Source organism: Dendrobates tinctorius, unplaced genomic scaffold, assembly GCF_039654945.1.
Source record: "Dendrobates tinctorius isolate UK_male_01 unplaced genomic scaffold, ASM3965494v1 ptg000023l, whole genome shotgun sequence".
Taxonomy (NCBI): domain Eukaryota; kingdom Metazoa; phylum Chordata; class Amphibia; order Anura; family Dendrobatidae; genus Dendrobates; species Dendrobates tinctorius.
Genome location: NW_027361691.1, coordinates 7,977,161 through 7,993,106, shown reverse-complemented (window position 1 = coordinate 7,993,106; position 15,946 = coordinate 7,977,161). Strand labels below are relative to the sequence as shown.

The following is a 15,946-nucleotide window of genomic DNA, read 5'->3' as shown; positions in this document are numbered from 1 at the left end:
AACTACTATAATACTGCTCCTATGTACAAGAATATAACTACTATAATACTGCCCCCTATATACAAGAATATAACTACTATAATACTGCCCCTGTGTACAAGAGAATATAACTACTATAATACTGCCCCTATGTACAAGAATATAACTACTCTAATACTGCCCCTATGTACAAGAATATAACTACTATAATACTGCTCCCTATGTACAAGAATATAACTACTATAATACTGCCCCTATGTACAAGAATATAACTACTATAATACTGCCCCCTATGTACAAGAATATAACTACTATAATACTGCCCCTATATACAAGAATATAACTACTATAATACTGCCCCCTATGTACAAGAATATAACTACTATAATACTACCCCCTATGCACAAGAATATAACTACTATAATACTGCTCCTATGTACAAGAATATAACTACTATAACACTGCTGCTATGTACAAGAATATAACTACTATAATACTGCCTCTATGTACAAGAATATAACAACAATAATACTGCCCCTATGTACAAGAATATAGCTACTATAGTACTGTCCCTATGTACAAGAATATAACTACTAAGATACTGCCCCTATATACAAGAATATAACTACTATAATACTGCCCCTATATACAAGAATATAACTAATTTAATACTGCTCCTATGTACAAGAATATAACTACTATAATACTGCTGCTATGTACAAGAATATAACTACTATAATACTGCCCCCTATGTACAAGACTATAACTACTATAATACTGCCCCCTATGTACAAGACTATAACTACTATAATACTGCCTCTATGTACAAGAATATAACTACTATAATACTGCCCCTATGTACAAGAATATAGCTACTATAATACTGTCCCTATGTACAAGAATATAACTACTATAATACTGCCCCTATATACAAGAATATAACTACTATAATACTGCCCCTATATACAAGAATATAACTACTATAATACTGCTCCTATATACAAGAATATAACTGCTATAATACTGCCCCTATATACAAGAATATAACTACTATAATACTGCCCCTATATACAAGAATATAACTACTATAATACTGCCCCTATATACAAGAATATAACTGCTATAATACTGCCCCATATACAAGAATATAACTACTATAATACTGCTCCTATGTACAAGAATATAACTACTATAATACTGCCCCCTATGTACAAGAATATAACTACTATAATACTGCCCCTATATACAAGAATATAACTACTATAATACTGCCCCTATATACAAGAATATAACTACTATAATACTACCCCCTATGCACAAGAATATAACTACTATAATACTGCTCCTATGTACAAGAATATAACTACTATAATACTGCTGCTATGTACAAGAATATAACTACTATAATACTGCCTGTATGTACAAGAATATAACAACTATAATACTGCCCCTATGTACAAGAATATAGCTACTATAATACTGTCCCTATGTACAAGAATATAACTACTAAGATACTGCCCCTATATACAAGAATATAACTACTATAATACTGCCCCTATATACAAGAATATAACTAATTTAATACTGCTCCTATGTACAAGAATATAACTACTATAATACTGCTGCTATGTACAAGAATATAACTACTATAATACTGCCCCCTATGTACAAGACTATAACTACTGTAATACTGCCCCCTATGTACAAGACTATAACTACTATAATACTGCCTCTATGTACAAGAATATAACTACTATAATACTGCCCCTATGTACAAGAATATAGCTACTATAATACTGTCCATATGTACAAGAATATAACTACTATAATACTGCCCCTATATACAAGAATATAACTACTATAATACTGCCCCTATATACAAGAATATAACTACTATAATACTGCTCCTATATACAAGAATATAACTGCTATAATACTGCCCCTATATACAAGAATATAACTACTATAATACTGCCCCTATGTACAAGACTATAACTACTATAATACTGCTCCTATATACAAGAATATAACTACTATAATACTGCTCCTATATACAAGAATATAACTGCTATAATACTGCCCCTATATACAAGAATATAACTACTATAATACTGCCCCTATGTACAAGACTATAACTACTATAATACTGCCCCTATATACAAGAATATAACTACTATAATACTGCTCCTATATACAAGAATATAACTGCTATAATACTGCCCCTATATACAAGAATATAACTACTATAATACTGCCCCCTATGTACAAGACTATAACTACTGTAATACTGTCCCCTATGTACAAGACTATAACTACTATAATACTGCCTCTATGTACAAGAATATAACTACTATAATACTGCCCCTATGTACAAGAATATAGCTACTATAATACTGTCCATATGTACAAGAATATAACTACTATAATACTGCCCCTATATACAAGAATATAACTGCTATAATACTGCTCCCTATGTACAAGAATATAACTACTATAATACTGCTCCTATATACAAGAATATAACTGCTATAATACTGCCCCTATATACAAGAATATAACTACTATAATACTGCCCCTATATACAAGAATATAACTACTATAATACTGCCCCTATATACAAGAATATAACTGCTATAATACTGCTCCCTATATACAAGAATATAACTACTATAATACTGCCCCTATGTACAAAATATACAAGATCTGATGATTTTCTGGGCGTCTTGTCAGTCTTCCCATGAAAGGGCATTAGGCTACGTGCACACTAGGGTGACCACAAAAAATCGATGTCGGAATTTTGTCCGTCTGGAACCCACAAAACGATTCCCCTTTCCAGATATTGAGATAGCCAAAATTTGAGCTCGATCAAACGACGTTAACCCGTGCCACTCGTCGCTCAAAGTTTGAAAAAATCCAAATTGAGGTTTTTTAAGATTTAGGTATTTTGCATAGTCTGTTAGACTATAAAGAATGTGACAACAACATTGCAGAAATAGCCCTGACCAAATTTTCGAACCATTTGTGGTATTTGAATGCAGAGTTGGTGGGATTATCGTTTTTTGATCCCACCATTACAGACAATGAAAAGTTGTTAATGACTAATAAATTGCTCAGTAGCACAGATGAACCATCAGAGCACGCTAGGGTTGTAAATCCAAAAGTTAGGAAAGAAAAATTAAAAGAGGTAGGAAGTAACTGACTTTAACGACCTTCTGACAAAAGATGAAGAACAAAAGCAATATGTCCTGCAAGTTGTAAGCAAATGCCGAGCATTATATTCTGACGTTTCAAAAACTACTTTAACAAAAGCTCTAGAATAGATTAGATAACTATGTAAAATTATCAACTCATGTAGGTTAGCGTGCTCTGATGGTTCATCTGTGCTACTGAGCAATTTATTAGCCATTAACAACTTTTCATTGTCTGTAATGGTGGGATCAAAAAACGATAATCCCACCAACTCTGCATTCAAATACCACAAATGGTTCGAAAATTTGGTCAGGGCTATTTCTGCAATGTTGTTGTCACATTCTTTATAGTCTAACAGACTATGCAAAATACCTAAATCTTAAAATACCTCAATTTGGATTTTTTCAAACTTTGAGCGACGAGCGGCACGGGTTAACGTCGTTTGATCGAGCTCAAATTTTGGCTCTCTCAATATCTGGAAAGGGGAATCGTTTTGTGGGGTCCAGACGGACAAGATTCCAACATTTTTTTCCCCCCATATGAGATCCGGTCACCCTAGTGCACACGCTGCGGAATGGGGTGCAGATTTGGCCGCACGGATTTTGTAAAATCCTCAGGTAAATCTGCAGGTCAAAAGACCTGCGGATTGCTCTGCGGTTTTGCCCTGCGGTTTTTCATCTCCACAATGGAGGAGATGGCAAACCGCAGCGGAATCCGCAGAAAGAATTGACATGTCAATTCTTTCTGCGGTTTCAAAACCGCAGGAAAACCGCGTGGAAAAATCTGCACCATCTGCACTGCGGTTTTTTATTCCCGTAGGGAATAATGGTACTGTACACTGCGGACCCGCAGCAGAATCCGCAGCAGAATCCGCAGCGTGTGCACACACCCTTAAAGTCAAATCAAAATGTTTGATAACAGAGAGCAATAGGTTTATATTAACTGTGCTGTGATGAGAAATACATTTCATTTGCAGCGTTATTGTTTCTTGGCATTTCATGGTGGTGACGAAATAAAAGATAAAGTAAATCCTCCTAGAGGGAATCACAACAGAGCACTGATATCATGCATGCCGGTATACTGACACCTAGTGTTATGTTTTTGTACTTGCGTTCTTCCTATGTTGCATGTAATGAATATTGGCTGATTATTCCAGGTATCAGATAGTTGAATTCCCAGGATTACAAACATGCGTCTGTCAAACATCTATTACCAAAACTTACACCACTGAGGTGTCATTGGAGAGTCAAATATACAGTATGCTAGCCAGCCCTTACAATCGCATGCAGTCTTGACAGTCCTCTGTGAAATTAAAGGGAATCTGTAACTTGCCATAAATACTTTTTTTTTTTACCTGGTGTAAGTGCCGCAGTTCTCCTGAATCCGGAGCTGTTTTTCCTTTTTTCCTACGCCTCTCCGTTCTCGAGATACGGCTCCCTCTTACCTGTGAGTAATTTCAGCCTTTGTAGCCAGCTGGGTGTGGTCCTCAAGAAAATGTCCCCCCAGAGAAGAATGAGGACCACACCCACGTAGAGAAAAAGATTAGACTTCTGTGCAGGGAATAGGAGGCCATATCTCAGGAACTGAGGGTCCAGTTTCTCAGACTGAGAACAGGGGTCCCAAAGTCCCCGTTGTGAATGGAGCGGTAGTGAGCATGTGCGACCACTCCTATCTAGATAGTGAATGCAGCAATGGTCGCACATGCTCATTACTCCTCCAATCACACCACAGATTTTGGGCCCCCTGTTCTCGGGCTAGGTGGGGATCTCTGCAGCCAGACCCTCCAGACATCATATATATAAGTTGCTTATGGAACAATCCCTTTTGACATAACACTTTCTAATTTTCTGATTTGTGTTTCCACCCTCGTGTCACATATCACTGTGCTGTTTCCCATGACGTCACCCCCTGATGTCACCCATACTACTCAATGGGAATCCGGCCACGTGTCTATAATGGTTTCCCCATAAATGAGTGAAAATCTTCCTGACTCTCTAATCCTCCTAGATCCAGCGCAGCTACAAACCCGAGGCGTTAATTCCTCTGACGTTTTTCTCGGCCGTCTAACACCCCTGGTTATAATCCTCGCTGTGACGCCGGTCTCCACCCAGTGCTGGCTGTGTAGTTATAGCCTCATCTGGCGCCGCTTCTTGGCAAAATTTTCATCTACGAGGAAGCATCAATCGGAGATTCGGTCATTTTGTGTTGAGTGTGGGGTTGTGTCATTATAATTTTTTTTTTCTACCTAAGAAATGGAGGTTTGCCGATCACATGATGAGTGCACTAAATAGTGGTGAGTGAGCGTGCTCGGATATGGGGTTATCCGCCATGCTCGGGTGCTAATAGAGTTTCTTCGGCGTGCTCGAAAATTATGATCTAGTCGACGCAGCTGTATATCTCATGGCTGTTCGAAAGCTGCAACACTTGCCGGGATTGCCTGTTTGTTAGGCTAGCCGTGCATTTGTTGCGGCTCTCAAACAGCCGGGGCAACTCGAACATACTTTTCGAGCACACCGAAGACACTTTGAGTACACAAGAATGCTTGGATAACACCTTATCCGTGCACATTCGGTCATCACTAGAGCTAAACACTCGTTTGTGAAGGGAAATTATTTTTTTCTGCTGCACAAAAGGTCATCGCTCTCGGCAGCACATCGTCCTCTGTAAACAGGATTCGTGCTGTCGAGAACAACGGCAGACTATGTACACTGAGAGATCTAGTGTGTGTCGTTAAAGGCCCGATGCACCAGCGATCCCGACAACGATACGACCTTGTCAGGATCGCTGGTGTGTCGCTACATGATCGCTGGTGAGCTGCCAAGCAGGCAGCTTCACCAGCGATCAGCACCAGCGAGGACGATGGTTTCTAAGGTACACATCGGGTTACTAAGTGACGCGCGCCACTTTGTAACCCGATGTGTACCTTAGAAACCAGCGCGCCTGCTTAGAGCGCTGGGAGCCTCGCTGATCGTTGGTTCCCACTGCCACATGCAGCGATGCGCGCTGGCCAGCGGAAGACCAACGACCAAAAAATGGCCGTGCACGATCAGCAATACCCGGCAGGGGGGCCGGTCGCTGATCCCCGTCACACACAGCGATCTTGCTGGTGAGATCGCTCTGGCGTCACAAAATCAGCGATCTCTCTAGCGAGATTCCTGTGTGCGACGGGGCCTTAAGAGCCATCTGCCTGTGTAAACAGACTGTTAAATGACCACCGGCCAACAAGCAGGTTACTGATCGGCAGATGTTTAGTGCTTCGTGTAGTCGAACCTTAACTTGTTCATCCACAGCAGTGAAGCGCACTAGACTGAGGTCTTGTCCTGAGAGTTAACAGTAAATCAGCAAAATTCTTCATTGAATAAAGCCCAGATATGATTACTAATCATCGGTTATATGAATATCAGGATGTAAAATGATCCTTGCCTTATAATTTTTTTTTGTACTGTGCAAAAGTTTTAGGCAGGTGTGGGAAAAACATGCTGCAGAGAATGAATACTTTCACAAATTGAAATGTTAATATTGGAGAGCTAACCACACATCTCCTGTGGATGTAGGCCTGTGCAAATCTAAAGTTCATTGACAATGCATTTTGGTAATTGATAAAAATAAGCAATTAACACTTCTAGTTCTGAAATCCTCTTACTTTGCTGCGCTTTTTGACACATGCCTAATACTTTTGCACGGTTCTGCATATTGTACAGTATATTAGAGGGTATTCGTTATGACATGCAGTGATGTCTTGTCCTCTGTGCTGTGTTTCAGGGACGGCATCGGTGGCCGTGGCCGGAATTCTGGCGGCTCTCAGGATCACAAATAACAAGCTGTCTGACCATAAATTTGTTTTTCAAGGAGCTGGAGAGGTAAGAACAACACAACCGGCCAGTGTGGCAACAACCAAGATAAACCATGTCAATGTCCAACTGTGGTGGTGCTTTGACTCAGTTGGGCCACCTCTGTCCATATGATGATGTATTCCCCACCTTGGGAATCCCCTCCAGTCCCTTGGAAAGAAATGCCCCTACTCTATCCCAAACTCCTTAAAAACATAAACCATATATGTTATGGTGCCACCTCCGAGGGTTCACAAAATTCTTTATACAGGTGCAATGCTGTCATGCTGATGCAACGACCGGAATTGAAGATAACCCCGATCCTGGCAGTTGACTCACTTAGATGCAATGGTTAGTGGTGAGCGTGGCATCTAAGTGGTAAGATAGAAGGAAGGTCCCCTCTGTCATCCTATCAGTAAAATTACATTTTTCAATACCCTATATATACCCAATATACACTCACTGGCCACTTTATTAGGTACACCTGTCCAACTGTGTGTTAAGACTTAATTTCTAATCAGCCAATCACATGGCGGCAACTCAGTGCATTTAGGCATGTAGACATGGTCAAGACAATCTCCTGCAGTTCAAACCGAGCATCAGTATGGGGAAGAAAGGTGATTTGAGTGCCTTTGAATGTGGCATGATTGTTGGTGCCAGAAGGGCTGGTCTGAGTATTTCAGAAACTGCTGATCTACTGGGATTTTCACGCACAACCATCTCTAGGGTTTACAGAGAATGGTCCGAAAAAGAAAAAAAATCCAGTGAGCGGCAGTTTTGTGGCCGGAAATGCCTTGTTGATGCCAGAGGTCAGAGGAGAATGGGCAGACTGGTTCGAGCTGATAGAAAGGCAACAGTGACTCAAATTGCCACCCGTTACAACCAAGGTAGGCAGAAGAGCATCTCTGAACGCACAGTGCGTCGAACTTTGAGGCAGATGGGCTACAGCAGCAGAAGACCACACTGGGTACCACTCCTCTCAGCTAAGAACAGGAAACTGAGGCTACAATTTGCACAAGCTCATCGAAATTGGACAGTAGAAGATTGGAAAAACGTTGCCTGGTCTGATGAGTCTCGATTTCTGCTGCGACATTCGGATGGTAGGGTCAGAATTTGGCGTAAACAACATGAAAGCATGGATCCATCCTGCCTTGTATCAACGGTTCAGGCTGGTGGTGGTGGTGTCATGGTGTGGGGAATTTTTTCTTGGCACTCTTTGGGCCCCTTGGTACCAATTGAGCATCGTTGCAACGCCACAGCCTACCTGAGTATTGTTGCTGACCATGTCCATCCCTTTATGACCACAATGTACCCAACATCTGATGGCTACTTTCAGCAGGATAATGCGCCATGTCATAAAGCTCGAATCATCTCAGATTGGTTTCTTGAACATGACAATGAGTTCACTGTACTCAAATGGCCTCCTCAGTCACCAGATCTCAATCCAATAGAGCATCTTTGGGATGTGGTGGAACGGGAGATTCGCATCAGGGATGTGCAGCCGACAAATCTGCGCCAACTGTGTGATGCCATCATGTCAATATGGTCCAAAATCTCTGAGGAATGCTTCCAGCACCTTGTTGAATCTCTGCCACGAAGAATTGAGGCAGTTCTGAAGGCAAAAGGGGGTCCAACCCCTTACTAGCATGGTGTACCTAATAAAGTGGCCAGTGAGTGTATATGTGGCTTTAAAAAAAAAGAATTGTTGCGCAAAAAACAGGCTTTTATATACTGTAACCACATCGATAAAGGTGGAAGTTTACTGTTTCTTCTTACACATAAGTTGTGATTCGTCAATTCATAATTTCCAGAAAGTCACCTTCTTACAGAAAAATTACAGGTAAAATAAAATTAAAAATGTTTACAAAAAATTGATCGATTAGGATGAGAATCTCTGTGCCAGTAGCCTAACTTGTATCCTAACTTGAGTAGGTTCTGTCACATTCTGGAGCTCCAAGACCTTGTTATCGAAGACTTGTTGTGATTGTCAGGACAAAAGTAGAAATAGGAGACCACTGCTGGAGCTTCTGAGATTACCAAGACCCTCTTAAATTTGGATGAGAGAGATGATCTCGGGAAAGAGACCCTCACCAACTTGCGCGGAATTCCATATGTGACATTTCTAGAAGCCATTTTGGTTAAATTTCAACATACATTATGCTTGCCAAATTTTAGAAGAGGTGGTGGAATAGACTCCTAAATGTGGACATGCTAAAACCATTTTTGAAGGCCATGTTCCAATTTCCCACCACTTGATGTGGACATTAAGCCTTCCAACACCATAAGAAATCATTTAAAATCGCTGCCTTTTGGTGAGGTTTCTGGAATCATCGACAGAACCTGAATCTTCCGACAGGTTGGGAGCTTCCTAGACATTACCGGAGAGCTGACAAGCATGAGCTAAATATGGGACCTTATGTAAATTACTTTTGGACTGAGTATTTAGATTTTTTGTTTGCTTTTCCGGGCTATAACCTCTTTCTAAACACACGGCAATAAATCTCATCAATCAGTTGGTTTCCAAAATTCTTTTACAGGTTTCACTGAGCCGAAAATGGTCTGAATGTAAAAATATCTTTTCTTTGCAGCGAGACGTTAGTCAGTAAGTCAGACAAGGGCTTTCTGCTCTTATTAGGAAATTTCTAGGTCTCAAATTTTATTTTCTTAATATTCCTATATAAGGTGAATGCAAATCTTGATCCATCTAGATTATAAATACCTCAACTCAACGGGAAAATAATGTCCGCTATGAAGACCAACGATTTACAACACTCCTCGGTTAATTAGATTTTTTGTTATTAAGGTTGTGCTGGTATTGCATCACAATGTGTTTTGTTCTTGCTCTCATCTTAAACAAAGTTCAGATTTTTGATGTATGTTGACACTGTCAAGACTAGAACTACGGTAGGTTGATCTACTGGTCGCCTCGGAAATCTGTGGCCACCAGATCAGAACCCCTACGAGACTCTACCTTCTTACCAACTTCTATTCTGATTATTGGCACCAGCGTGACGTTTTAGTGCCTCCCGAGTGTAATGTCACCAGGCCTACTAATCAGAAGAGGTTCCAACAGGTAGGTGGCGGTTCTTAGGGCTCTGATCCAGCGGCCAACAGACAACCGATACGGCTACTGGACGCAGGTCCTGAGTATCATTTTGCTCAACTGTAGAACAAGGCAAATCGGCCAGGGACTTTGATGATAATCTGTGACAGAAATTCGAAGCTAAGATTAAATTTTGTGCCACAAATTGGCCAACCTTAACCTGGATAAACTCATTTGTGATTCAATAGAAGTAATCCGTGACTTTTTAGCACCTCACATGTGCCAATAATGACCATGATTCCCTTTTAAAGTTGAAGGATCCCAGCCCAATACATGAAAGGCTTCATTTATGGGGACACGCTTTTGGAGCACCAGGGATATTTGCTAACCCTTTTGTTAATTTGTGAGGTCTTGTCTTTCTCTGGGTCAAGTATGTTTAAAATCAGTAGATTGTTCTGTGCGCGCACTTTGCTCATTGTGTTTAGTAGAGCTGTAATCGCCATGACGGATCTCTTTTCAAATCCCATTAGATCGTATTGACTTTTTATGGGAACGTTGGGCTTTCCTTTGGAGTTCTGGACTTTTTGAGGAGAAGAATAGCACTATTGTAATCTTCTTGTCGATACCAGATGTCAAGATGATAACGGGCCTAAAGCCCTATGGTCCCTTAAATATTGTTGGGACTTTGGACATGTGGCTGTGCCTGGTAGTATGACACAGCCGTTATTTTGAGGACCAAGTTGACCATCAATGAATATTCCTGGAAAGCACCTCTACGCGCTACTGAAACATAAAAATCTGTAGACTCAATTTTTCACAATTTTTTTTTTAATTCGGCCTTACGCTTTTGAGTAGAGATTCACACTTTCTTGTCCTGACATCTAGTCTGGTCCTCCGTGACAGCCGATCCTCTTTTCTCAGCACAGCATTCTAGGTTCCTCACACATTTACTAGTTCTCCACAATGAATGTCATAACACCTCTGAGCCTGGCAAAAGGGCAAGAGGTGCCGAGGATGCCAGGCACGAGAGTGAAGTACGGTACTACAGGTAAACAGACTAGACGCCATAACAGCGCAGATTGAAACGCTCATTTCTTCTAAGTATTTCTCAAGATTCTAAACCACTGGTCCAATTTGATCTTCAATTTTGCAAATATTTTCAACTATTTCACAAATCTCGACTCAGTTTTTGTGCTATTTTTCTGCATCAAAATGGATCTGATTTGCATTTTGTTTTATAAACAAGAAATTGGGTCATACATTTAGAGCTATTTTGTGAAATTTTAGCAAAACCCTCATATTATTTTTCCATTTCATTCCAGTGATATCTCCTAATCCATGTCTATTTATTTTTGCATTTAATTATGTGTTTCCTCTACCAGACTTCAATTTTTCCTTTTTTTTTTTTTTTTTTCCTTTCCTGTATTAACTTTTCTATAGGACTTTAATGTTTGACTTTCGTAACTACAGGATATAAAAAAACACATTTTACAGTATTGTCTAGTACAGAAAAGAGGTTTTAAAATGCCTTGTTAGAGATGGGCTTCCTAGGACCTTCATCTATTAGCCAGAGTCGAAAGTGGCCCTCAAGAGTCTCTTCTTCAGGAGTTTTGGGATATCCATACTTTACATGACTACTAGTGATGAGCGATTGTGTTTGGATAAAGAGTTATGCTGGCTCAGGGACTCAAAAATTATATTTCTTGATGTGAAGTTTCAAGACTGTCACCAGCTGTAATATGAATCCAATTATTCAGCCGTGGAGCCCAGATATCAGAGCAAATGGAATGGAGCTTCTGGTGTCATGCTGACACACCAGTAGTGTTACACCGCCCTGTTATCACATCACTTACAGCCAGCGCATTGAGAAATTCTCACAGCCAACCTGTAGACCATATCTTTTCTCATTGAAGGCGTCTGTGATTTGGCTTTTTGGATGGAAATGTCCTAGGTAATTTTTAACCCCTTCCTGTATCTTCACATAGGTTCCGGAATAACCCAGGCACCTTTACTTAGTATAGTCACATTCTTGACTACAAAAAAAAAATTATAATTGAAGATATGTATTTGCTTTATTTAAAGATGTATTCCCACAATAGACATGTATCCTCAATCCACAGAATTGGTTATATATGTGATTGATGACTGCCCCACCACCCCGACTCCAAGGATCAGTAGTTAGAATTTTCCGAGTCTTCCATTCCGCCACGTGTCATGACAGGACACCCACCTTCGTTTTTCAGATAGGAGGGGATTTATTTTATGACTTATTCTGCCGCTAAAACAATTCGATCTCAGTGTGTCCATACAGAAGCTTCATGTGGATAACGTAAGCACTGGAGCAATGAAACCCTTCTATTAGACCGAATGTAGCGGAAACGCCGTTGATGATCGACCACTTATATTGTCTATGTACATCACAACATTGTCTGTATTCCGCAGGCTGCCTTGGGAATAGCACATCTTATTATCATGGCTATGGCGAAAGAAGGCATTCCTAGAGAAGAGGCCATCAAGAACATTTGGATGGTGGATTCAAAGGGACTTATAGTGAAGGTGAATATGTAAATCCCCACCCTACTGTACTTGGGTTGGAAAATGTTATCAAAATGAAACGCCATTTTATAGTTGGGGACAACAGACTATGCAGATCATGAGAGAAGACTTCTGCCTGAATCGAAGACCGAGACATGTTAATCTACTGTGAAGATGTTAAAACAACAAAACACCCCTGTGGAATTAACTAGTTTAATACTGCCCCCTATATACAAGAATATAACTACTATAATACTGCTCCTATGTACAAGAATATAACTACTATAATACTGCCCCCTATATACAAGAATATAACTACTATAATACTGCCCCCTATGTACAAGAGAATATAACTAATATAATACTGTCCCTGTGTACAAGAATATAACTACTATAATACTGCCCCTATGTACAAGAATATAACTATTATAATACTGCCCCCTATGTACAAGAATATAACTACTATAGTACTGCTCATATGTTCAAGAATATAACTACTATAAAACTGCCCCTATGTACAAGAATATAACTACTATACTACTGTCCCCTATGTACAAGAATATAACTCCTATAATACTGCCCCCCTATGTACAAGAATATAACTAATATAATACTGCCCCTATGTACAAGCATATAACTACTATAATGCTGCTCCATATGAACAAGAATATAACAACTATAATACTGCCCATATGAACAAGAATATAACAACTATAATACTGCCCATATGTACAAGAATATAACTACTATAATACTGCTCCCTATGTACAAGAATATAACTACTATAATACTGTCCATATGTACAAGAATATAACTGCTATGATACTGCCCCTATGTACAAGAATATAACTACTATAATACTGCCCCTATGTACAAGAATATAACTAATATAATACTGCCCCCTATGTACAAGAATATAACTACTATAATACTGCCTCTATGTACCAGAATATAACTACTATTATACTGCCCCCTATGTACAAGAATATAGCTACTATAATACTGCTCTTATGTACAAGAATATAACTACTATAATACCGTCCTTATGTGCAAGATATTAACTACTATAATACTGCACCCTATGTACAAGAATATAACTACTATAATACTGCCCCCTGTGTACAAAAATGTACTATAATACTGCCCCTATGTACAAGAATATAACTACTATAATACTGCCCCCTATGTACAAGAATCTAACTACTATAATACTGCCTCTATGTACAAGAATATAACTACTATAATACTGCTCTTATGTACATAACTACTATAATACTGCTCTTATGTACAAGAATATAACTACTATAATGCTGTCCTTATGTACAAGATATTAACTACTATAATACTGCTCCTATGTACAATAATATAACTACTATAATGCTGCCCCCTATGTACAAGAATATAACTACTATAATGCTGCCCCCTATGTACAAGAATATAACTACTATAATACTGCTCCATGTACAACAATATAACTACTATAATACTGCCCCCTATGTGCAAGAATAAAACTACTTTAATGCTGCTCCTATGTACAAGAATATAACTAATATAATACTGCCCCTATGTACAAGAATATAACTACTATGATACTGCTCCTATGTACAAGAATATAACTACTATAATACTGCCCCTATGTACAAGAATATAACTACTATAATACTTTCCCTATGTACTAGAATATAACTACTATAATACTGCTCCATGTACAACAATATAACTACTATAATACTGCCCCCTATGTGCAAGAATAAAACTACTTTAATGCTGCTCCTATGTACAAGAATATAACTAATATAATACTGCCCCTATGTACAAGAATATAACTACTATGATACTGCTCCTATGTACAAGAATATAACTACTATAATACTGCCCCTATGTACAAGAATATAACTACTATAATACTTTCCCCATGTACTAGAATATAACTACTATAATACTGCTCCATGTACAACAATATAACTACTATAATACTGCCCCCTATGTGCAAGAATAAAACTACTTTAATGCTGCTCCTATGTACAAGAATATAACTACTATAATACTGTCCCTATGTACAAGAATATAACTACTATAATACTGCCCCTATGTACAAGAATTTAACTACTAAAATACTGCCCCTATGTACAAGAATATAATGTAACTACTATAATACTTTCCCTATGTACTAGAATATAACTACTATAATACTGTCCCTATGTACAAGAATATAACTACTATAATACTGCCCCCTATGTACAAGAATATAACTAGTTTAATGCTGCTCCTATGTACAAGACTATAACTACTATAATACTGCCCCTATGTACAAGAATTTAGCTACTATAATACTGCTCCTATGTACAAGAATATAACTACTATAACACTTTCCCTATGTACAAGAATATAGCTACTATAATACTGCCCCTATGTACAAGAATATAACTACTATAATACTGCCCCCTATGTACAAGAATATAACTAGTTTAATGCTGCTCCTATGTACAAGACTATAACTACTATAATACTGCTCCTATGCACAAGAATGTAACTACTATAATATTGCTCCTATGTACAAGAATATAACTACTATAATACTGCCCCCTATGTACAAGAATATAACTAATATAATACTGCCCTTATGCACAAGAATATAACTACTATAATACTGCCCCCTATGTACAAGAATATAACTACTTTAATGCTGCTCCTATGTACAAGAATATAACTACTATAATACTGCCCCTATGTACAAGAATATAACTACTAAAATACTGCCCCTATGTACAAGAATATAACTACTATAATACTTTCCCTATGTACAAGAATATAACTACTATAACACTGTCCCTATGTACAAGAATATGACTACTATAATACTGCCCCCTATGTACAAGAATATAACTAGTTTAATGCTGCTCCTATGTACATGACTATAACTACTATAATACTGCCCCTATGTACAAGAATATAGCTACTATAATACTGCCTCCTATGTACAAGAATATAACTACTATAATACTTTCCCTATGTACAAGAATATAACTACTATAATACTGCCCCGTATGTGCAAGAATATAACTGCTATAATACTGCCCTTATGTACAAGAATATAACTACTATAATACTGCCCCCTATGTACAAGAATATAACTACTATAATACTGCTCCCATGTACAAGAATATAACTACTATAATACTGCCCCTATGTACAAGAATGTAACTACTATAATACTGCCCCTATGTACAAGAATATAACTACTATAATACTGCTGCTATGTACAAGAATGTAACTACTATAATATTGCTCCAATGTACAAGAATATAACTACTATAATACTGTCCCTATGTACAAGAATATAACTAGTTTAATGCTTCTCCTATGTACA

At 38.4% G+C, this 15,946-nt stretch overlaps 1 protein-coding gene across 2 annotated transcripts in view; it reads left to right on the top strand.

Moving 5' to 3' along the window:
- The window catches only part of ME3 (malic enzyme 3), a 241,663-nt gene that overhangs the window by 196,208 nt on the left and 29,509 nt on the right, over nt 1-15,946 (top strand). For both annotated transcript variants that reach the window (XM_073569246.1, XM_073569247.1), the window contains 2 exons: nt 6,931-7,028; nt 12,484-12,597. In XM_073569246.1, coding sequence (XP_073425347.1) covers nt 6,931-7,028; nt 12,484-12,597 — 212 coding nt within the window. The remainder of the gene's footprint in view (nt 1-6,930; nt 7,029-12,483; nt 12,598-15,946) is intronic.